This window comes from Aptenodytes patagonicus, chromosome 5 (genome assembly GCF_965638725.1).
Source record: "Aptenodytes patagonicus chromosome 5, bAptPat1.pri.cur, whole genome shotgun sequence".
Lineage (NCBI taxonomy): Eukaryota > Metazoa > Chordata > Aves > Sphenisciformes > Spheniscidae > Aptenodytes > Aptenodytes patagonicus.
Window position 1 is genome coordinate 15,566,012 of NC_134953.1, and position 25,938 is coordinate 15,591,949.

Sequence of the window (25,938 nt, forward strand, 5' to 3'; positions counted from 1 at the left end):
CTGTGCTTTCCAAAAATTGTGTGTTCCTGCACTTTTCCTCCCAAGGAAACCCCCTTTGAAGCCAGATCAGTACTCGGCTTCAGGCTGAGGTCTGTAGAAGGCACTGCTTAAGGACTGCTTGGGATGATGTTGTTGGCACAGACATCACAAGTGATGAAAGACGTTTACTTAAATGCCCATCGACATTTGTGTACATCTCATTCTTAATCCGTGCTTTTGATAGTGCACAAAACTGATCCACAGCAAGAACATCAGAATATGGAAATTTGTTCTAGATTTCCCTCCAGGGATGTGAACTACTCTGAACTCCAGGAGACTGTGCTTAGATGGCAAAATTTCTGAAAGTTTCTGTGGTTTTAGGCCACTAATCATATGTGGTGGAGAGTAAGGTATTACATGTGCTATGTGGTCATGACTCAGATAACAGGACACTTTCCCTTTGTCATAAATAGAAGACGTGCTTTTTCTCCGCTGTATTTGCTCTCTCCCTAATGCATTTTCTACTTTCTGTGTTACTGTCAAAAATATTATAATGTAATGTTGTAGGAGAGTAGGTTATTCATTCATCTGGGATATGGAAATCCTGTTAATTTTAGAAGGTATGTTTAACAAAATTGCGTCATTGGCAGAGACCTTTTAATGATATTATACTGTGTTTATTAGGCAGAGAAAATCTCTTTGCATTAGGTTCAAAGCCAGAAATTGATTTCCAAAGGAGCCGGGTGCCTAGGTTGCTTAGATATTTTGAGAATCCCACTAGGCCTCTGTTTGCAGCTTTTTGGCACCTAAATACCCTCGAAAATCTGGCTCAAGAGTTATTACAGTAACACGAAGGAATAATAACTTAGGTTTTTCATGCCAGAAGGATTTTACTGGCACTGAGCATCTTGATGTTACACTGGGGGAAATTATATTTACATGTTTGAGAGCGCTGAATTAATTATAACATAAAATAAGACTTTGTTTAACATATGTAAAGAATCTGTTCTCAAATACGTTATTCCTTGTAGGGTTTGAGATGAAGTAAAGTATTTTACCAAGCCTAGGAAGGCTGTAAACAGGGACATGGCCAGTGTTCAATGGTTGATTAGTAGTCTGGAAAACAGACACGGAGCAACCAAAACAGATTGCTCAGCCTTAAAGCCAGACCCTCCACTATTAATTTGTTTTTCTTCCTTGCTGCTATTCTTTTGCTTAAACCTCTTAAAGTCTGCTTGTCCATTTTCCAGTTCCTGTGAAAATATCTCATATAATTTCAAAATAACCTTGAAATGATTTATTTTGAGAATTTTAATGTTATGAATCAGAAAGAGGAATAGATATTTTGGCTTCTGGGTAAGGGAAAGGAAGAAATTAATGGAGTCTAGTCTATGTACTGAACTATGTATATATCTTCTTCATGGCCTCAGGAAGACCCCAGAGCTGAAAACTCTATATTAATTTTTGATGGTTAGTTTCTATTCTGATGAAAACTTGTTTCTTTATATCTGTGATAATATAGTTGAAGCAGCAAGGGCTATAGAGCTGGGAAAATGTCAGTAATACTTTTATAATTTAATTTTAAACTCATGGGCATAATTGCAGGAAGCAGGTTTTGACTCATTTTTCCATAACTCGGGTTGTATATCCATCCGTGATAAAATGACTGAAAATAAAATTGATAGATCTGACTTAGGCAGGATTTTTCCACCTTTCTTCCTCTCCTGATCATGAGCAATGAGAATTGCAAGATATAACATTTGTGACACATTCTGAAGGACTGGTAAAATCCAAATTCTCTGCTATACTAAAAATAAAAATCCAAGTTGACATGGCAATGGGGATATTTACCACTGAAGTAGATTTGTGCTGAAATAGATGCACATGCTGTAAACCTGGTTGGTTGCACTCACTTTGCTCTGGTGGAAATTCAGGGTGATACCTAACTGGATCCAACACAATGTCTGCAACAAATTTTAGCATCGTTCTCTGATGACCGATCCCCCATCCTCCAGGAGAGGATGGTACATAGCCTCCATAGTGTCCTCTGTAGTTGTTTGGAGGTCACCGAGTGCTTAAAAGCGGGAAGGTAGTTACCTTTTCCCTACTGTACCTGCCACAGATAGCAGTACACTCCAGGGCAAATAGTAGAAAGCAATGTTGGCAATGCACGCCAAAGGTATATTTAATCACAACTCTAATGCTTTCTCTTTGTCTTTCGTTGCCTTAGCATCAAAACAGCAAAGGATTTCTTTTATTGTAAATTGAATTTCAAAAGCTTATTTTTTGTTTGCTCTCTTAAAAAACCCTATACCTTTTTAATCAAATTAATTACACAGAAGTAGCAAGTGTACAGGCTATTCTACAACATATTTGTATACTGTTATTTAGTTGTATTCTAAGACATAATTCCTAGCTAACAATAGGAATTATTATGATTATGATTATGATTATGATTATTAAATAAATTGAAAATTAATGTGCCCTGCAATTTGGAAAAGTGAGATTTGGAAAAGATTTGAAAGCGGGATTGATGGAACTGGGCCATTAAGCCAGCTGAAGACCTGGTTGATATTTTGAGATAATTTTGCTATGATCAACATTATTTGGATAAAGCCTTTATAGATAATGGCTGTTTTAAGGAATGAAAGCATATTTGCACCTGTCTGGAGTAGTTCTGTGCAAGAAGTCCCAGCTGGTAGAAAGCAAGTGATGTTTCTGCTTGTGTAGCACCTGTTTTTGATTTCAGAGGGGAAGCAGAAGAAGATTACTTCAATGGGTGGTGACTTTAAATACAGCTGCTGCCTGGCAGAAAGGATGTTCTCTCTCTTTTACCCAAGTGAAAACACTTCTACCTCGCATCATGGATAGGATCAGAGCTCCAGCTGCATTCTCCCAGAGGAAGAGGCGGAAAGGGATGCATTCCTCAAACCTTTCCTGCAGTTATGAAATAAAGTTCAATAAGTGTGTTATTTTCATTATGCAGAGGAAGATGGGGATGACCAGAAGGATGTTTTTGATGGAGCTGGCAAGAAGAAAAGGTTTCAGAGTAGAAAGTGAGCTAAGGTACGAAAATATTTATATGTGTAGAAATAACATGTAGTAATGCTGCTTGAAGCATTCTAATTTAATGAATGCAGTCATACAAGTGACTGTGGTTGAAGTTTTTGCCTATGTATGATATACTTTGCTCTTCCCACTATAAAGATGCTTCAGGATTTCAGTGGGTGTTCCTAAAGCATGATTCATTTCTATTGTCTTCTGGGCAGAGAGCAGGCAGAACGCAAACATTAGCAAAATTTCTAATTGTTTACCTCTAAAATCTGTGGTTCTAATTTATCTTAAGTCTGACAGTTTTAATGTGTCTGCATTTTGCAGTGTGCTGCTTCTCACATGGAAAATAAAAAATGTAAGGTGTGAACTTGCGAATGTTTTTCATGGGATATGTTTCTATACATTTGTATGGTCTCACTGGAATCAATGAATCATGTCTTTAGCTGTTGTTTATTTCCCCCTTGAAGTCAGGTTAAGATTAATCTAAACATAATGGCCAATTCCTGAAATGTAAAAAAAAGTTAAATATACAGGAATGGAAAATGGGATGGGTTGAGGGGGGCATTTCTCTAGAACATCTCTGGTATTCTAATATTTAACTTCCTGTCAGTAATACGCTGATGTGAGTCTCAAAGTTACTGGCTTACACTTTAGTACAATCTGGAAGAGCACTGGAGAAAAAAACTAGGAATAAAATACCACAGATGTGGTGTTTCAGGGTGAAAATGTACTCCAGCTGCAGATTTGTCTGGTGGTGTTTCAATAAGCGAACTCACTTTGAAGGAAGCCTTCCTCCAAATAGTGCTTTTCATGAGTGCTAGTTATATCATTATGCAGTTTTCCAAAAGCTACATCATTATGTAGGTTCTCTGAAAAGGTGGAAGAAAAGCAAGTATTGATCGTTTCTTTGTATCTGTATGCAGATAGTATGCAACTGGGTCCTCCCTATAAAAGCTCATTTCCACAGATTTTTCAATCCCATCAGCTTTGAAAGCCTGAGGAAGAAGGGAGGATGAAATAATTTGTAAAGCAAGATTCAAGCAGGTATTGAACAGAAGTAGGCAATTAGTATCTGATACAAAACTAATTGAATTGTCAGGGAAAAAAAATGAACTGGGCTGTTCTGAATCCTACATTAACAATCCATTGAGGACTGAGTAGAGGCTTTATCTGGGCTGCTTTGACGCACAGGTATTTATTGCCAATATTTCAGGCTTTCTGTGAGTTGTATGTAAGGCAGGTGTTATGTTTAATTTCAGCTTAGCTGCTACTGGATAAAACAGAACTATTCAACTGTTGATTTTTGTTTTTGAAAATGCCAGAGGAAATGCTAAATTTGTTATGTTCTGTGCCAAGAAAAAAGCACAGCTGTACAGGTACCAGAGGAAACTGGTGCACAGCAGCTGAACTGCTGCTGTGAGCATAGCGATGGCAAAGTTCCCAGATCTGCAGCTTGGTACAAATACATTACATATGAATATTTTATATAAAGTGAAATAAACCACAGGAAGCAGAAGTTTTATGTCTCTAACTGCTTTTTTTTTTTTTTTTTACTCGTTAAAGATGTGACAGTTTAATTAAAGTAGAACCTAGCAGGGTTAAATAATAATAAAACCAATAGTATTTCATGGAGATTCACCTAACCTAGATTTGTAATCTTTTAGATTAAAATAAATTTGGATTCTTTTTTTTTTTCAATGGACTCCATTCTACAAGTTGCACAATATGGAGAGAAAAAAAATTGTGCTATACTATGACACTTTTCATATTTCTGAAGTACAGTACATTAAATATGTTTCTTATGTTTCCAAAATATAGTACATTTAATGCATTGGAGAGTTATGTGATAACAGTTTTCTATGGGGTGACTCCAGTATTTGTCATTGCGATTTAATGAAATTGGTGATTATTGGTATGAATCAGGGTCACAGGGATAGGCCAAGGGGTTTTGATGGTCTCCTAGAAAGTAGTTTGCTTTGAAAGGTTGCGCAGTCTGCCTTTAACAGTAGTTAGCACACATCATTTTTAAAATCCATACTAACCAGCTATCTCTACCAGCGGTGCCCTGTCTGCTTGGACAGGTTGATGGCTTAACTTCTCCAGGTGTTGCAGAAGGACTGCAAAGCAATCTGTCAGGTCCGTTTGAAATTTACTGTATAAGCACAAGGCTGTCACCAGCATGGGCTAGCAGGAGGTTACAGAGGCTTGCAAACGGAGGCGGCTGCCATCATGACAATTTATGTTCCAATTCTAGGCTTATTTCTGTAAAAACTAAGTCGAATACTGACACTGGCTGTGCCTTTCCCCCAAGAAGTTTAGGAATCTGTTGACTGATATCAGTTAATTTTGGTATATATTTCAGAGATACCAAGGTCCTACAGGTTTCATGAAAATGAATAGTTTCCTCCTTTATCTGTTGTCTTTGTGGGTGACAGCACCCTCCTGGGGTGTGTGCAGTGGGGGAACACTAGGAATCACTCAAAATTTCCTACCAAGTTAGTAGCTTTCTAAACTTGCTGAGGAACATCAGCAGGCCAGGCGGAAGTTTACAGATCATCCTAAGAACGTATGTAATTTTTTCTTGAAACATAACTTTGTCCCTGTCCATTATTTTCCTGTGGAAGGTGCAGAACTGTGTCTTTTTAATTGTGAACTATCATGGGATTGTTTCCAATTTCTAGTACATCAACCCAAATTTAGTGTAATAACCTTTATGCTACTGTATTTTTAAGCAATGTACACCATATAATCTATTGAACAGTAACTCAATCTGTAAATTTTATATTCACTAAACTAAGATACCAGTTTTGTAAGAGACTGGCCTTTTAGTAGCAAGGAAGTGGTCTTTAGATGGAGTGCATAATTCATAAGATAAGTCATGAACATTTGACAATGCCATATGTAAAAAGCTTAATGTAAATACAGAAAAGTTAAATTTACAAAAAGATATTGCTAGCTGTAAAGCTTTAAAGTATTATTGTTAACAGATTTTTTTTTAATACTGTAAAGCTTTCTTTCATTGATCAGGAATATTGGGAAGGTGCTGTCAGGTATCGTAAAGCAGCCTTTTCATTATGGTACTGCTTGTGCAAGACACATTTTCAGAGTTGCAAAAAAATGTGTAATAGGATAGTGTCTTACGGAAGCCAAATGATGCTGAAAGAAAGAAAATGCTGCACTTAGAGGAGCTGTCAGGCTAAAGTCTTTCCTCAAAGCAGATTCGGTGACTGGAATAGATACGCTGTGATATGAAAATGCAGCTGCTTCCCACATCCTAACATACAATATATACTACAATTTTCAGGAAGTGCATGGTAAGTAAATATGGAAATAGCAGCTCTGTACCTGTGTACGGTTGGCTTCAGGAAAAAAAGAGAACTTTTTTTTGTGTACTTCTTGACAGTGACTCTGTCACTCATATTGTGGCTGAGAACAACTCTTACCTGGAGGTGCTGGACTGGCTGAGAGGGCAGGCTGTAGGTGACAGCTCCAGGTTTGAGCTACTGGATATCTCCTGGTTCACAGCCTGCATGGAAGCGGAAAGACCAGTTGACTCAGAAATGAAGTATCGTCTCATGGTAAGACAGATCCTTCAGTGCGAATACAGTGACATTCAAAATGAATGACTGTGGGTTGTTTTTTGTTTTTTTTTTTTACCTAAAAACATATATACTTGTGTTGTGATACAATTTTTTAAATTCAAAACTTTTTTCCCTAAAGTTTACATGAATAATTCACACAGTTTTAATAGATTAAAAAGACCTTCCACACCTTCTATATCAGTGTCTGGTAATGCTAAGTTACTATGCCGTCACATGTTACAAACTGGTAATATACATCATTCCTGTAAAAAATGGGTGCTATTAAAGGGGAAATATCCATCAGTGAAGCACTTGCTGTTGTTGTGGTACTTGTGGTATTTCCACAAATACTTCAACGTCATGCTGAATGTCCCACTGAGAGCAGTGCATTTTAATGGGCGCCTGATGGAATACTTTGCCTCTTCAAAACAATACAAAAATATTAAAACCTTTGCTGTTTGGAAGTGATCAGCTAACCACTGGGCCCTTGAAGGACCTGTGAAATGAAGGCTGCTGCAGTCTGTGGCCATGCATTTACAAACTTGGCACCATCAAATAAAACTGTGCTAAGAAAAAAAGGTTTTATTATATTGTACAATCTCTCAATGGGAGCTGTAAGTCAGAGGATATTGTGAATGGCAGGCTGATTATCTGGTGAATAGTGTTTGACCTTGAAGCAATGGATGATGACATATTTTCCTCTGATCTATATCTGACAAAATTATGTACTAATTTCTCAAATTGGAGCGTAGAGTGAAACGGTGATATTGGTTACCCGCAGTACAGACTGTAAATGATGAGGGTGTGGTAGGGATGCCCGGGCGTGCTCTGCACAGCACGACAACAGCACGTGCCACTGGGCCATGAAATAGACCCTGCACTGCAGCAGGATGAACCTATTCCCTTGTTCTGCACGCGCTCGAGCCTCATGGTGATGGATTTAATGTGCACTGGTGAAGAAATTAATTCATACGTCAAGAGAATTGTAAGTCTGATCTAAAACTCTCTGAAGTAAAGTAAGGGATTCCTGCTGATTTCAGAGGGTCTGGATTAGGCTCCATGTGAACTGTGACCCCACTGCAAAACGATAACTGGGAAACCCATAAACACTGGGACCATGGCAAGATCCGCCGCGTGTACCTTCCTGTGAGGCAGAGGATGCCTGAATATTTAACAGCAATATTGCACTGTTTGCTGCTTCTTCATTGTAATGTTTAGATTATGAAGGATGATGCATAAATACCACCCTTCCTCAAGAAAAACTGTAGCTCCTGATTAACTTTTTCAGTCATCTTCCATTGCCAGAAACTATTTTCCAGGATTTTACATGTAAGAATTACTGTTTAATAACACTGGGGCAGGGGGGAGAGGTGTGAATACACCAGATGGAGCTGTCGCTCTCAGACTCAGCATAATTCCATGACAGAATATGTGTTTATATTTGCAATCCTTCCAATGAAGTGTTTTTGCAGTATATTTATAATATAAAATCTGCTGGAGGGAGAATAGACCAAAGAAATTAATGCAAAACAGAAAAAACCTGAAAACCTTGTAATTACTGCATTATGTAATCTCACAGGCAAACAGGTCATAAAAATATAAATACTGGAAATGCAAAGAAGTTCTCTAAACAATAAATAAATCCAAAACGTGAGCAAAATCCTGTGAACTTTGCTGAGGGTTTCACATCAGGATTAAAGTAAACCAAACTACCCTTTATGTACTTTCTTAATTTCAGCAGTGCATGAAGACCTTTCAGATATCTCAGAAAATATCTTTCATAGATTTATTTTTTTCTTTTCAAAGCAAGAAATGCCTTTGTCTTTCTCCAAAATGTCTCCAATGATGCTGAAGCTTGCGCTTTTTTTTTTTTTTTTTTTTTTTTTTTTAAATCAATGAGAATGCTACTGCAAGTTGAACTGCCTTAGTTTTCTTTTGTATCTCAAAGTCCTTTTGGAATACTGCTGGCGCAGAAACTTCTGAAAAAGGTAGCAGCACTGTCAGGAGATCATTATTATACTTTGAGACTGGCTCTGCAAGTAAGAGCTTCTGTTTTTATTGAAACATAAAGATTTCATGCTAATAGATGTAGAGTGCAATAAGCAAGCCAGTGAGAGCTGTACTGTTAACTTTAAAGCTTATAGTTAAGACCAGTCTTAATTATATAGTGGCTCTAAAGTAATAAATGTTTTTGTAAAGTAAACAAGGAAGGAAGAGAAAGGATTCTAGAAGTTCAGCAAATTTAAAAATAATTTTATTGTTGCAGTGTCACCATGATTATTTTTTCTTTTCTGCCTTCAGAAATGAGGAAGGATTGAAGTAAAGGTTAATTTTCTTTTTAAGTACTAGACCGAACTCGTACATAATGTAACTTAATTGGAGTTTCACTGAAGACAAATTTGGTCCATTATGTCAGTCTTGTGAAATGAAAGTGAATTAACAAACCTCAAACTCAGGCTACATCATGAAGACTTTGAGGTAAAAGGAATGGATTGCAGTGAGGGAATGTTTTGGGTGAAACCTCATCTACATGTAGGTTAGTGACAAAATTCTATTAATATCAATAGCAGTAAGATTTCATCTTTCAGATCTTACAGTAGCCTATTTGGAAGGTTGTTCTTCATTCAGGACATTTGTTTTAAGGCATTACTAAAGAGAAATGTCCTCCTCCATGCAAAACAAGGGGAATAAAGTCAGAGTTACAGACCATTAGCTAACATATTAATTACAATTGTCACTAAAGTACATCTTTCTGTGGTTGCGAATGATCCGAGAGATTCTCTGATGTTAGTGATTTATAGAGTATAGAAGGTTGGGTAACCAGATCTAAGATGGTCTGAATTCTTATTGATTCATTCGGTAACAGTTGACTTTTAAAGTCAATAGCCATCATTTAAGTTAATAGGCTATGGAAGTGTGGTAGCCAAACATCCGCTTTAAAGGGAAATCAAAATACTTCTCTGGCAAAGGAATGCCTTTGTCCAGAGACACCTTTCCTACCACAAGCAGATGGGTATGTTGGACAATAGCAGGACGTGGACATTAATACCTATGTAAGGGCATCCCCACGTGCTAGAAAGTAGTGCTGTTTCCTGGGTAATGGAAAAGAGAGGCAAAAGGGAAGCTTTCAGAGGGATAAAAAGAAAGGAAGAGAACCATAAGTGGGTTGGCATCCTCAGCAGCCTTAGGTACTGTGCTGTGACTGCACCTCTTCTGCCTTTTCCTCAGTCAGAACCCAAAAGTTGTTAGTTAGTTATTTTTTAGAGGGGAAAAGAGATTTATTTTCTTGAACAAAGGATTTCCCTCCACATTAGGAAAAGGAAGTACCGCATCTTTTGGTCCCTTGCCGTATCATGTGACGGGCAACTCATATTTAACATTTTCTGCAGTGTCTCACTCCATTGCCTCGTGAAAGAGAGAGGCTTACTAATGGAAGAAATCCTTCATACTGACAGTCAGAGTTTCCCAGAAAATAAAATGAAACTTATAAACTGGCTGCCTGCTCTTCATAAAATGCTGGATATCAGCAGACTTTATTATTTGATCAATGCTGTCTGGACTTTACAAAGCTGCTGGCTGTTGAATAATGTGGCCTGACACAGTCTCTGGTATCTGTGCACCTTATTCACTGCTGCTCCATTTTCTCTGTCTCTCTCTTTGTTATTTTCCTATGTCATTATACTTCTTTGTTTGTGTATAAAAAAAAAAATAGTTTGACAAAGAGCAAAGTAGTCCCCTACAAGATTAATGCTGCAACTAAGCCTCTCTGCTGTACAAACTGACGCTAGTGGTACAGACTGATTTTCATGCTTATGCCATGCGGAAAATGTCACTGTGAAGTAGTGGCAGCGACATTCACTGTTACTGCAGCCTGGATGTGGGGTACAAACTCTGACTAGCTCTAGCAATTAAGTAGCCTACACATTTGCGTATTTTTCAATGGTTACCCCTGTGTAGTTTGCCATAATTTCATTTTAATGTAGTGGAGATACCTGCAAAAAAAGGAATTTTAATGCTTACATTTTTCCTTATATCCATAGTTGTTTCTTCCCAGTACTACAAATTATTCTGAGGTAGTGTGAGTTTCCAGGATTGCTTGTTCTACTCTATAATTGCTAGTGGATGAAACTTTAGATTTGTCCTATATTCTGTACAAATGATTTTATCCCATCTGGTCTTCATACCAAAATGCAGTATCGATCCTGTTGTTATGTTCTGCTGATGATAGGAGATCATCTCTGGAGTTCTCATGCAGGCATCACAATATTCCCTAAAATCTACATTACTACAGACTATAGTAACTACTGTTTGCTGGATGTTTTTGCTGTTATTTCTAGCCAAAGTTTCTTCTGTTGTTATATATAATCAAGTCCTGTTAATTAAAAGTATAACTATTGCTGATTGAGGAAAATGCTCAAATACCTTTGCTAAGGCAGGAACAGGATGTTTATGTGCCAGTCTGTCACCCTCTTAAACACATGTAGAGCTTCTGCATTTTGCTCTGATCCGCAATGCCAGGTAATGCTACATGTAGGTCTCTTGTTCTTTGTGTGTCCATGTCCTAATGAAGATAATAGCTTATTATATATTCTATTCAGTAACGTTCTGTTTCTTCAAAGTCTTTGCAGCTGGCGCTATCATTTCAAGCAGTATATTAGCTGTAATCAATCATAGTTTATATGATTTAAAATCAATTTTAAAGTATAATTCATGAACGTGTGCAAAAGTGGATGAGTTGTGCCGTTGAGCCTGGCTGAAACCCATTTCAGTTATTCCCAAGAGTGGTCTTACACATAAAATAGCTTCCTTCCTTTCAGTGTATACTATGAAAACTGCCATATAATTCACTGCTCCTTCAGCTGTGCAAGCAAATGCCTTTTTTGTGTGTGCGTGAATAGTGTTATTTAACTACTCTGTATCAAATACAAAGGCAAGTTAGCATGAAATTATATGTGGGGTTTGTATGTGAAGGCACATACACATATTTATAGGTTTGTGTAGCACAGATGCTAGCTTTATGTCTGCATGTCTTTGGATACAGGGGAGAAAGAGCTCATCATTCCATTATTGGGGTGCAAATTTCCTCCGTGTATCTTTGTGATATTTTTTGTTGTTGTCGAACCATTTCCCTGTGGCTTTTGGATAGTGCAATGCAATACGTTTTTGACAGATCTGCCAAACGTTTTCAGAAAAAATGACAAATAACAAAAAATACACAGAAATGCTGAGAACACTTTGGGTGTTTCCGAAGTATTTCAGATTTGGGCACTTTTAATGAAAGCAAAGAAATTAAAGGACTGGGCATATAAAGCAGCAGAAAAGCTGGTGCTAGATTGTCTTTTTCCAGTTGCTCCCTGGTCAGGACACTCTCATGTTGAGGACTCATGCTCAGGTCTCTCTTTTGCCAATGGGGACATGACTGTGTATCCTGCCTTTCAGGAGAATTCCCTTCCCACCCTACTGGGGTGGGTTGCCCACAGACTCTTTTTGTTGATCTTGGTCGATTTTGCACGCAGCAAAATTGGGCAAAAAGCAAACGAGCATGTAGGTAGCCTGGTGCTTGGGAAACTACCATTTATGATTTGGCACCTGGCTCCTTTTCCTTGCTCCAGTGAACACCTAAAAATGATGTCTGAATTGGATCAGCATGTACGGAAGGGGCTGAGTGAAAAACCACATCATAAGGTGAACACTGGCTGTTGGATGAAAGGATGGAGATGACTCTTCTATGGCTGTTTGTAAATGTTTCCTTTGCTTTATAATGACCCCAAAATAGAACTTTTAGTGTAATGAATTAAATCCAAAGCAAAAAAGTTTTCTTTCATTTTACCTGGAAAAGGGGGGAAGAGTTTATTTTAAAGTTATACAAACATTTTTCCTCCACCGCTACATTTAGCTACAGATCAGAGAAGTCAGTTATTTGAGCATCTCTCTCCGCCCCCCTCCCCACCCCCGGTCTAACATCCCTGATGTTATATTGAATCGTCTAGTGTTTTCTGGGAAAGCTCTCTGTTCTTTCAAGCTTATCCGCACTTAAAGCTTTGTTTTTTAATCTTACTGCAATAATAAGAGCAGTAGTAGAGACACTTGCAATGTAGAGAGATTATTATTTTTTTTTTTTTTAAATGACAGTGCCATTGAAAACTCCCTGCAAAAACTTACTGCAGGAAATGAAAAATCCCAGTAATCACTAGATAAACTGGTATTGTCAGTGCAGCCAATGTGAAATTAAATGTGTTCCCTAGGAAGATGGTAGCAGTATTATTATTCTCTTACCTTCCTTTTAAAGGTACATATTTTGGGCTGATGAAATGTATTTTTGGTATTTTAAGCTATCTGACAGGTGTGTCACCAACGCTTTTCCCCTTTTTTTTTTTTTTTTTTTTTTTTTCCCCTTGTTAGGAACAAGGTCAGTCTCCTCCTTTGAATACACCTGAATCAGAAGTGGCATCGTTTATTGCAAGCAAAGTATCTCAGTATTCGTGTCAAAGGAAGACAACTTTAAATAACTACAACACGAAATTCACGGTAATACTTATTCTATCCACAAAAGAAAAACTAACATAAGTAAAATAAGTAATACAGTGCTTGCATCAATATTTTCTATGGCACCCTCAGCAAATTCATGAGTTAAACGGGCAGCACAATGATAACAATTTAAAAAAGTTATAAATCTTCCATACTTAAATTAAATTTGACTGTAAGCTTAATTGCATCCTTTAAGTATTGCTGAAAGCTTAACACAGTGGATCTTTAAATACACTAATAGCTTGTAAACACATGAATTTTTAAAACAAATGATAAAATAACATTCTGAAAATGTCTTTTAGTCTTCCATCACATTTGACAAGTTGGAAGTAATGATAATCAAAAGTTTGGTTTAGGTCAGTCCAAGGTACTTCGCAATTGCTGTGCTGCCTTCTCTTCTGCCTAGGCGTTCGGTTCTTCAAAGTGTGGTTGTAAGCTTCAGATTTTCACAATTGCTTAGTTATGAAAACAGATTGCATGATCAATGTAATTACTTTAACATGACGAGAAAAAGCCTTAAATTGTCTAGTTAAATAGAAATCTTGGAGACTGTCATATATCCTATTTAAAGCTCATAACGTTACACAGTTCAGTGGGTATGAAAAGCCTGAGTCATCTGGTCTAAATTCCTCTTTAGTTATTGTGCCTAATGGCTCCTCTTGGCTGGCTCTAGATACTCAGTGACAACTATTCAATAGGAAACATTTGGCACAGAGACTCTAATGTAGTATAGTCTGAATAAATCTGGCATAGTTATATTCATATGTTTCAACTATAACATGAAACATCTCCTCATCTTCCTAAAGTTTTATTATTTATTTTGTTATCATGTATAATTTTTATGCTTTTACTTTGTGTGTGTGTGCCTATAAATACACACAAATCTTTCAAGTAAATATTATTTGTAAGATCCATATAAAAAGAATAACAACAGATATCAGTAATTTGAGAATAAAAAACATTTACAAGGTAAATACTAAAACCTCTGGGATTTCAGAACTAAAGATAAACCTAAGAGGAACTCCAAATAGTCTTGATCTGGGAATGCACAGTTAAAAATTAAACAACATAAATTTTGCCTTGTAGTGATGCTTTGAAATAATCATCAATTATACCAATTTTATAATAGTGTCTATGGTACTCAAGTAGGTTAAACTGTTTGCTTATTTAAAAAAATGTCCCTTTTTCAGCAACTTGATGGGAATTGAGTTTTGACCCTGCTTTGAGCCTGAGGTTGGACTAGAGGCCTCCTGAGGTCCCTTCTAACCCCAACGATTCCAACATTCCCAAAACTGCTTCTTTTGAAATGGCTACTGTGCCCCACCTCCTGCTAGAAGAACAAGGCTGTGAATGTTAGCATTTAACCTCTTGAAAGCAGTCATTCTTTTTCACTGTTTACAAATATCAAATACACACTGCCGTAGGGGAAGATGTCAGACCAAAGATAGTATGACCCAAAGATTCTGTAAAATACTGGCCTTCTTGGAGAAATAGGAAGTAAGTGCCTTAGTTCTACGCTTCCTGAAAACAGTGGAATGTGGGAGTCTGGCTCTCTGTTGAATTTTCTGCAGTAGGACATTTTGTCAGTCATTCTGAAGGTAAAAAAGTAAAATTGTGATGGATAATGGCAAAGTACAATGGCTACTCCCAGAAGGCACAAAGTTGTTGATTTTTAATTATCATTAGCATTTTGAGCACAAAAAGATCTAGAATAAGGTAGTTCCCTTTTTAATGATACCTTTTAAAATTATTTTTAATTTTTGAAACATCTAATATCTTTATTTGTAAACTCTCACAGTATTTTTCAATTTTCAAAGACTGAGTACTATAACTCTAGTGAATACATAGTTCATCTTCTAGCTGTTGAATTCCTGAATTTAGTCTAAGATTCAGTTCAAATGAAAACTATCATAGCAGCAACATATTCATTGAGTGGTTTCTGTTATACCAGTGTTTCACAGAGAGGCAGTCCCTAAATTACGTCCAGGTTTATCATTGCAGCAGTCTTAATGTCAGAGTACAACTTGTGTTTGATAAATTAATTTAGCTGAACACATTAGAAGCAGGGCAGTTTGACTGAAGCACTGAGACTCCCTTCTGTTAGCCCATATATCAAACATTTCTGAGTCTGGGTAGAAATTAGGTTTTGTAGTGACAAAGGTGGCAGTTTTTCATCCTCATACTTTGAGAATAACTGTTCTGAGTTCATGCTGTATTTGTATTTCTGGAGGTGGTGCTGGACAAATTGATAACGTGTATGAGTCTGTCTAGCATCTGCATCTTGGCAGTTGTAATATGCTTTGGGTTGACCTTGGCTGGACACCAGGTGCCCAGCAAGTTGCTCAGTCACTCCCCTCCTCAGCAGGACGGGGCGGGGGAGAAAATACGATGGAAAAAACCTCATGGGTCAAGATAAAGGCGGTTTAATAAAGCAAAAGCAAAGGCCATGTGCTGAAGCAAAGGAAAACAAAAGGTTTATTCCCTACTTCCCATCAGCAGGTGATGTCCAGCCACTTCCCGGGAAGTAGGGCTTCAGTATGCATAGCGGTTGCTCCAGAAGACAAATGTCATAATAATGAATGCCCCCCCCCCCCCCTTCTCTCAGCTTTTATTGCTGAGCAGACATCATATGGTATGGAATGTCCCTTTGGTCAGTTTGGGTCAGCTGTCCTGGCTACGTCCCCTCCCAAGACCTTGCCCACTCCCAGCCTACTGGTGAGGGGGGAATGTTGGAGAGACAGCCTTGATGCTGTGTGAGCACTGTTCAGCAGTAGTCAAAACTGGTGTGTTATCAACACCTTTTCTCGCTACCAATACAAAGCACAGCACTATGAGGGCTGCTATGGGGAAAATTAACTCCACCTCAGCCGGACCCAAAACATAATGTAACTCCTTAGGGCTGTTCCTCTTTTTCCTTGCAACCAAAGCTTGCAATGACAGCTGAAGGCTTGGGTGTTTATGGACTGCAGGAGCTGGCCCATTCCCTGGAAGCCTGCCAGTTAGTCTGCCTAATGTCACAGGAGCCTGATTTTCAGTTTCGCTGTTGTTTTGTTGGTCTTGTATTAAACCTGTAATTCACATTCTCAAATCAAAGTGTTCCAACAGATTTTTCAGTGTGAGCACTTGGCAAATGCACTGAAGCATTGGTATAATTCACTTGTGCATGCTGTGGGCAGCCAACCATTAAATGACAGATTTTCCCTGGCTCAGTGCCATACATTCTGAAAATTAGGTCCAAACCATCTTGAATTATGTGTTGATGATAGTATTTTGTTATAACAACTTTATTCTGTGAGCCAGGGTTGTTCCTTTTTCTTACAGATTTTCTGTTTTCTTTGGTTAGCTTGAAAATAATGTTTTTCAATCTTGCCTATAACAGGGGCACAAAACTATTATTTGCTTATGCATTCTTGGATGAACTCATGGATTCTTCCTTTTACTGGACTTTGCCCTGATACCCTGTATCAAATTCCTCTTTCAAATGAGTAGTAGTTATGTTTGAGAAAGAGTAGTAATTACGTTTGACATCTTTTGGTCTCTCCAGAAGAGCAGGAAAACAGTCACTAATAGGCAGTGACATGCATACAACGAGGCTTTGAATGTGCTGATTTCTTGGGAGAGATACCTTTGGAGACTTGATTTCTGGAGAAATTGGTAATTAGTGATCAGTTTTAATCTTGAGCCCTGTTCTGTATATATTTTACCATGAAAGACTATTTATTAAAACCAAATAGCAGAGAGATTTGATGAGAGCTCATGAGGACGACCTGGTGGTTTAACACACTAGATGCAATTTCTACAGTCAACTGTCCCATGTTTTCTTTCTATTGTAATAGCCAGAAAATAACTTACAGAAAGGTGCAACAAACCAGTTTTATATCATGGAAGAAGCTGCCGAAGGGTTGGCAAAGACTGTGCAGATGTGAAGGTTTCATGACCGTGTTCAGTATGGGGCAAATCCTACCCAAATTATTTTTTTATTAGCTGTTGAGTAGTAGCAAGGCCTGTTGTGTGAAGAATAGGCTAAGTATGACAAATTGCATGCCAAGGAGGAGACGGTGGCATTGTGTGGCAGTTCATGGAGGAGAAATGCAACCGCTTCAGACTTGTGGGGCCTCATGCAGTCTTTGGGTCACCGTGTGTCACGTACTGCGGCCTCGTGGTACCTAGGTTGGGAACCACTGCCACGGGCTTTACTGATTTGGATGATTCAGGAATGCACCTGAACGCATAGCCCTGACTCCACAGGTGAGCTGTGGCTGTTCAGATGGGTAAAGATGCAAGACAAAAGGGAAAATCGTTTCACCAGAGGCTGTACCTTAGCATGTTTCCTTTATGTTTTTCTTGAACATTAATGTTATTATGGAATATAATATTACAATACTGTTCTCTGGCTCATTTGTAAATAGCTAGCCATCTTCCCCCTCTCCCACTGAAAATATACACTTGGGGGCTGCACTGTGTTTTCATGTGGTAAAATAAATGGAGTCATTCTGCTGTGCCTGAGAGGGATTGTTGGATTTGAATATTAATACTAGACTGCAATAAAATCCAGAAAGACATTATTCTGTGAGGAAAATACAATTTAATTCTTACAGAAGAAACTAATTAAGTCAGAGGCAAATGGTTCTGTGATTCTGAGGCTTATTGCTAATGCTACTGAATGTTACTCCGCTTTGGCTGTTACTCATGGTAATGAGAACGTGGATGTTTAGCACGGGAAAGACGCCTGGTTTCCTTTCCACTCTGTTAGAGGGGAAAAAAAAAAATCCCTTTTTTATTTTCTCTTCTTTTGTACCTACAGAAATATGTAGCAGTTATGCCAGTGGTTCAAGCATTTATTATTATTCCATTTTAAAAGAGACCTCAGGAGAACCTCAACTTTAATTTTATAATGAACTTGGGAGCTCTACAGGGAGAAAACCACTAACTGAATATGTACCCTTAATGACATGTACTGTCTTACTGACATAGGTTACTTCAGTAAAAATTCTCCAGACGGTACATCAAAATTGCAAACTTTGTAAATGTATGTGAAGTATATACCTATCCAAAATGAACTGGTGGTTTGGTCTAAAGAGGAAATCTCTCTTCTCATTTTTAAGGTAAGTGGGAGGGTGCTCCCTAAAATACAGACAGAACATAAATACACCTGCACTTTTTGGCAACCCAAATTTGTATGTATACATTAAGTCTATGCTGCTTTCTTTGGCCATATTAATATGTGCAACATATTTTTAAGACTTTATGTTTCTTATTACACTGTATGTTTTTTATCTGCTGTAGGGTAGTGTTAGGTGATTGACACTAACTAGTATTGTTGTGCTCTGTCAGCAAATCTTTTCTCACAATTGTCTTGTTTTCTTTCACATTATGTGGAAAAATATGGAAACTTCTCAAGAGCACTACTCTTTTCTGTGTGAGAAATGAACCTGCTATTATTGGTTAATATAAGGAGCAGCTGGAGCTAACAGATATTTATTTCTAAAACCGTGTGTATACAAGGACCTGAGATCGTGCGCACGTTATGCTATTACTGTTATTCTCATTCTCTCAGCTCCTTTGTTTCTTCAGCTGATGTAAGATGATGTGATAAAATCTTTGGACCTGGGCAAGTATTGGGCTTTTCAGTTCACATACCAAAAATAAAATAAAATAAATTCAGATTGAGCAAAAATGGATAATTTTATTTATTTGGAAATCACTTTAGTCAACATTACAGGTTGGCTCAAATTGCTTAATTCTCCTTGAAATAAGCACCTGAAAGTATTTATTTTTCTCTCTCTGTGTATACGAAAGGTATTCACATTCCCTATGACTCTTCCCATTGACGCATGAAAGTAGGATTTACACTGGAAAAAGTGAGAAGAAAATGATTTGAATGGATGGTTCATTCTAAATCTCTTTAAAATAACTTTGGTCAGTTTTGAATGGACATGAAACACTGGCAACAGCAATGTGATAACTAGGACCCACCCTTTGGATTTATGACTTACTAAATAAACTTCAAGTAGAAAACAGTGATTGAGAGAAAAAGCAATTTAACTCAAATTGCTGTTCTGGTTATGATAGTCCTTCAACCAGGTATCATGTAGGTTTGGGGTTTTTTGATTTTGTTGTTGTTGTTGTTTGTTTTTGTTTAGCACACTTTGCTATTTAGCTCTGTGGCAGATTAAGTTCACCCGTACAATGGTATGTTATTATTTTTTTTATTTGTGCTGCAGTAGCATTTGCAGACTCAAGTAAGAGAGAGGCCTTTTTTATAAGAGATGCTGTACAAATACATTGTAAAAGACAATTCAAGCCCTGGAGACTTCATAGCCCTAATAGACAGCGAATGAAAGATAGCAAGGGAAACAATGGCAAGGAGGTCTGAAGCAGCTTTCCAAGGTCACACGGCAGAGGAGCAGTGCGTATAGGCATGGGAATAAGACAAGTGCCTGGTCCATGAAGCTGTAATGCTTTCTTTACAAAACAGATTAGATTTAAAATATTTTCTTGGTAGTATAATATTGGTGATGCCTGTTCTTGCAGAGTCTTAAACTGAGGCTATTAAAGATTATTTTACAAGTAGCAATGAAACTGCTCTGACAATCTTGTTGAAATGAGCAGGATAGTATGAAGCATCACATGGGACCATTAGCTTCTTTTGCTTTTCTGAATGTGAGTGGACTCATGTACTCTGATATTCATGTTGAAAGTTGTTGGGTTAGCTGGTCAGCAGGCATAAACCAGCATAGCATTACTAATTATTATTTTTTTCCAAGAATTGTTCTTGCATATTAGTTGAGAATCTTGCTCTTTGTGTTGATTTCAGTGTTCCGATTTTTAGCATTTATAATATAATATTTTAGTGGGCATTTTTACATGTGCAAGATGCTTATTGGTAACTTTGCTTTGTTAATGATATTTTTACCTTATTAGGTCTTAAATACCAGATATTAAATGAGCTTCAAAATTTCTGTCAGTACATCCATCCTCTTCCTTATTTTTAACATAATTCAACAAAATTTTTTTGTACTTTTGTATGTGACCCGCTGGGATCTGGAAGTCTGTTCCATCCCCAAACTTTTCCATAGCCCAAGTCTCACCAACGTACATTCCACAATTTCAGACACAGGTGGAAAATTTGCAATAACTGAAGAACTGAAATGTAGCCCAGCTATCTTTCACATTTAATTAGAGCAGCCCCTGCAGAATACCCCGAAGATTATGAAAATCCCATGTGTTGGAAATCTCTAGAAATTCAGTTTCCTGTTAAACTAGTACCTTTTAAACAGGCAATCTGAGTATCGATCTGGTTGATAAAAAGATGACGAGGTGCTTAATGTAAGAAATACAAAGGTTTAGAATAAATGAGGGGTCAGTAACTTTCCTTTTTATGTCACCATAAGTAGATTTCACAAGAGATCTAATAGACTGCAAGCTTTTTCTCGGATAATATAGGAGTTTCACGTGCTTTTCCCCTCTGGAATATTATTCAGTGTGGAATATAATATTCAATAGACAGCAACTCCACTTGGAGATCAGTTGCTTTCTTTTTTTTAAAGGAGAAAGATTTTATCAAAAAGAATGTCAAAAGCACTTTTATGTAAAAAGACAGATCTGTAATTAATTGCGGCATTTGCAAGCAATGTTTTGTACAGGGAATAATGAATATTCAATACTATTTAATTGTTTATTTAAAACAGCTTAATGAGCTTTGCAAAGGCAGGAAAACACTGAAAAATGCAAACTAGAATGATAAAAATGCTTTGATTCTATTTTCTCATTGACTGTCAACAGCCTCGGAGTAAAATCCTACATGTGATTGTCTTTTTCAATAATGGTGGTGACACAGCTTTTCTGAAAACTGCTTTCTTGCTAGTAGGAAGGGGCTAATACCTCCCTAAAACAGCAGTGGTCCTGGTATATGCAGACACATTTATCATGATGGCTGATTATTCAGTGTGGAATACATCTATTTAAATGTGTATGTGAGAGGCTGCCTGTTGGGAGTGTGAAAAAACATCCCTAGACTTTTTGAGCCTCCTAATCAAGAAGATGACTTCGCCGGTCTCTGTCATTACTACATACTGCTGAGCAGGTACTTACGAGAACTGTTTTCTCTCTGTTTTGTCCGTATAGACTATTTTAACAAGAAGGTAGCAACTGTATCTTTTTGGTTCTGTCCCCTGATTAATCCTGCTAGTGTTAACCAGAGTAAGAAATTTCTTGCCAAACACTGCTTTCTTGAGTATTTAGGTGCACAGATTGTAAAGAGAGAAAAAAAGCAAAAATGATCATAATTTTGTGAGTGGAACTGTAAACCTCACTTACAGCAAGAATTAGCATCTTCTACTGCATAGTAAGAAAGAATCTTTGAAGCTGTTAAAGAATAAGAACTTGGGAGAACATAAAAAAACCCGCCCACAGCAGTGGAAACACCTGACTCCTATCACCCCACTTGTAAAATTTATTTTCCCATTTGCTTTGCAGTACTGTGTATGCTGTGTCTTTTCTTCCATATGCAAACTGGGATGAATCCATGTTGCTTGTGACCTCAAATTGTTAGCTTCCCCTCTTTCTGCATTAGTTTTCTTTCTAAATAGAAACTATAATGTGCACCTGTCTTTAACCAAAAAGTATGTAATTAAATACAACGTAATCTGTCAAGCAAATAAAGATCTTAAAGAAAAAAGAATAGCAGTTGAAGAAATCCAACAATTAGCCACTGCAAGAGCTTTAAAGACATCTGTAAGGAAGCTAAGGTTTTGTGCACTATTTTTGTAATAGAATGTTGGTTGTTTTGGGGTTTTTTTTCCCCTCAAAGGAATATTCTCTCCCCCTCCCTTTGATTCCTTATACCCAAGGGCTAGTCGAATGTAAATAGTGGTAGAAACTTCCAGATCAAGCATCTTGCTAAACAGCTCTCTATCTCAAGAGGTCTTTCGTAAAATGTTATGAAAATGGAATTGCACAGCACTTACTAATCAGGGTATCTGATAAATAAAATATACAGTGAAAGGGAGGGTTCTTCCAGTGAGATGGACAACAGGTGACTGATTCTTAGAGACATCAAGGAGTGAATTTATACTGGTGGTATAGAACAAAGCAAATTCTCTGTAGCAAGCCCTAATTAATTATTTTTATACACTTTAACATGGTAGCACGGGGGAAAGAAAAGGAAAGTGAAGTGGTTTCGTTCAGCTAAGGTACCTATTTCTTTGAAGGAGATACTGTCAAACCAGTTAAGATCTTGTATTTTTGATATGTTAAGAGGAAAGTTTTGCAAATCCTAGGGTCGGTAGAGACAACGTTTTCTTGAAGATTTTGATTAAAACCTTCATTTTGCTTAAATGAGACTACAGTGTTTATAATCTGAACAATACAACGTATCAGATGGTCTATTTTTCTAGAACTGACCAAACAATGAAATGTAATATGTAAATAGTCTACGTTCATTGTGAAAGGTACATTTAATTTTAAGAGGTTGTTCTATTTTAATGATCTAAATGATTGTACCTCAAGTAAAATCTCTTTGTTGTTGCTGTTTAAATCAGGCTATATTCCTTCAATGCAGGGTGACAGATGCTGTTCTCAATTCCACGGATGTAATAAAGGGATGACTTCACTGGATTTGCTTGCACATCAGTTAGTGGGCTTGGAACTGACTCCAGTTCACCTGGAGATATTGCGCATGTAGCATTTAGGATGTGTAAGACCCGCTGGTTTTTACTTGGCTTTATCTTCCAATATAAAGCACATTAATACTAAGATAAAAATCAAAGCAAAATCTAAAATTATTTTCTTTAAACTGTGTAATGATACATTTAATTACAAGTGAAATGAAATCTAAGCCTAAATACAAACAGTGATCCCATAAACACTGAAGGCAAGAAAAAGCTGTTTAATCTTACTCCTTCCTACTGTCCACTGCAGTCGTTGTTCTAGTAAGCCATTTGCTGTCGCTCTCTGTATCACAGGGTGTTACTCACCCTTATTCCAGACCCCTTTCTGAACAGACACTTGGACTACAGCTCAGTGAAGCGATAACTGCAGGCAGATGCACACTGACAACCACTTCTTTGTTTTTTTTCTAATGCCTTGTGGGTCAAAGAAGAAACAGGAGTAAGTTGGAAAACAGGAAGGATATGCAGCAACTGATGTAGTGGGACATAGGGCCCTTTCAAGGCTGGGATCTGTTAGCTGCTCTTTAGAGACTGGCTGAAGAGTAAGAAATGGGATCTCCGGCAGGACTACAGGACGCAATGCGGTGCGGGAACTTTGCAAGGCTGGCTTGTTTATGGTCTGTACCTCACCTGCCCCGTGCAGGTGGTGGTGCACACCACCTGCACGTGTGTGCACACGTGGTGCACAAAAGCATCCCTAACAGCCAGGTGTGGGATGCATTTTAGATAAATATTTTGAACAGTGAAATTCTCTTATGGAAATGGTACACTCTTAAACATCTCTGAAGAAACTTACTTTATTTTGCAGTCTTGAAAATTTTTGAGGTTTTGTGCAAGGTTTCATTAAGAACTCAGATTTCCAGCTGTTAATCAGCTGCAAGCCTTCGTAAGTTCTTATCTTAGGTTATTCACAAACTTTTTTTGCAGCATTTGTTCTCTCCCAAAACATAGTATTCTACAGTGGGAAGCCAAAAAACTGCCTCTCTTCTCCACCACTGTGCCATCTGTTCCCTGCGTTTCATTTCTAAAAATTGCTGCTATTAAGAGATATATATATTCTGGGAGGGAGGGAGGGAGACTCCAAAGCTGCATAAATGACACATGGATAGTTAAAAAAAAAAAAAAAAAAATTATACTGGCAATCTCCAGGTAGTTTTGAGTGCAACATTGAATAAACCAAGCCATGGATAGCTGAGGAACCATAAAGAAAATGTGTTTCTATTTGCATAGGTCATACATTTGAAAAACGAGGAAAAAGAGAGTTTCTTCCCTAAATTACTGAATAGAAGCATGGCTACAAGTTCACAAAGAAGGTGGTTTTGAGTATTGCCACAGACTCCTATTTGGTTGTGTCTGAAAATGAAGATGTCACGTACTGACCTGCTGGATTACTTATGTTTGGGCGCAATTCTGAAAAATATGGCGCTATTTCACATTGATTTGTTAGATCTGCACGGAATATGGGAGGTCTATCTCACAAAAGATTTTGAAGTTTAGCTTTGTTACAGATCAGAATCTTTTCCCACATTTGCCTCTAAAATACAATTTTTATGATACCTGGAAAATTTCAAGTGGTTAGAAAATTATGCTGAATTTCTTTTTATGAACTCTATCTTTTCCCCCTAGTATAAAGAAATCATTCTTGAATTAGCATACAAAGTAACCTTTCTAAGGAGTATACTGAATAGTTTAAGCTTTTATTAACCTTTAACTTCTTTCTACACTTCCCCCCCTCCCCAGGATGCCTTTGAGATAATGGCTGAAAATTATGAGTTCAAAGAAAGTGAAATATTCTGCCTGGAATTTCTGAGAGCTGCTTCTGTGCTGAAATGTCTTCCATTTCCAGTAACCAGAATGAAAGATATACAAGGGTTGCCCTGCATGGGAGACCGAGTCAGAGATGTCATTGAGGTAACGTACCTCTGAATTATCTGCCAATTGATTCTTTCACAGATCTACTTTTAGAGGTCACAGAGTGCAGCGTTGATATCTGTGTGTATTTACACAACCTTCTGTATATACATTATATTAACCTCGTTACTAAGAATGCAATGATTTCAGGAAACCTTTTGTAGTAACATAAGGTTCTGTCATGGAACCCCCACCCTTAGGAATAAAGGTAACTAATGAATAAATACAAATTAATAAATAATGCGGTATCATCTTTGTATGTAATTTTTAAAGGCTCACTCTGATTTGGATGTGACAGGTTAACTGTTAAGAGTTTTGTTCATGTGACTTCTGCCCTTGGCAACATCCCTTTGCTCACCTGAATGCTTTATTAGAAATACTATTTTTGCAAAACTGGTAAATATTTTAGTATTTTAATGTTAAATCCTATGTTGCTATGAGTTAAAGCAGAGCCTTTTATCTAGATGATGGATGAACTTTACATTCTTACTGGAGCTTTGAGTATTCCCTGCATTTTTCTTTAATTCTTAGCCTTTTCAGGACCCCGCATCTCTGGTGCTGTTATTCCAGCAGGCAGCTGATCAGGAGGCCTCAGCTGTCTGGAGAGGTCATTGCCGAGTGTTGTGATTTACTCTGGCTCCTTGTTTGCCTTACTCCACCAGTTAAGAATGTAGCCTCTGAAGCGCTCTTTGTACCTACTACCTGGGGACTGGGAATTCAGTTATGGTCTCACAGAAAATAGGATGGTTTTGGGGGTTTTATTGGTGGAGGTTTTTTCTTTGTTAGTTTTTATCAGAAAGACTGAAGGAACTGTACACTCAAGAAAAAAGATATCTGTTCTTACAATGCTCTTACTTCTAAGAGAAGTAAACTCAACCAAATAATGAAATATAATTTTCAGGACAACTCATAGCTTATGATAAATAACTGCTTTCTGGCTGTGAATTTATGAGTTAATAAGTACTGTGAAATATATTCCATGATCCCAGTTTCTGCTTCATCCTTGAATAAATTTATGGGTAAATAAGTACTGTGAAATTTATTCTGTGGTTCCACTTTCTCCTTCATCCTTCAGTAATTTTCTGTCTCAAAAAGGATTGTAGAATTTGATCCTAATGGAAAAAACAATATATTCTCTAAGGATTCTCTTCATGTTTTTACAGGTTGATAAGACTTTCTTTTAGATTATTTTACTAAATCTTACCATAATCTTG

The 25,938-nt window shown here is 37.4% G+C and overlaps 1 protein-coding gene across 1 annotated transcript in view; it reads left to right on the forward strand.

Moving 5' to 3' along the window:
• Positions 1-2,842: 2,842 nt before the first annotated feature.
• Positions 2,843-25,938, forward strand: part of DNTT (DNA nucleotidylexotransferase) — a 99,776-nt gene continuing 76,680 nt past the window's right edge. The window contains exons 1-4 of the mRNA XM_076338812.1: positions 2,843-3,045; positions 6,437-6,611; positions 13,017-13,142; positions 24,554-24,724. Of these exons, the coding sequence (XP_076194927.1) occupies positions 2,843-3,045; positions 6,437-6,611; positions 13,017-13,142; positions 24,554-24,724 (675 nt within the window). The remainder of the gene's footprint in view (positions 3,046-6,436; positions 6,612-13,016; positions 13,143-24,553; positions 24,725-25,938) is intronic.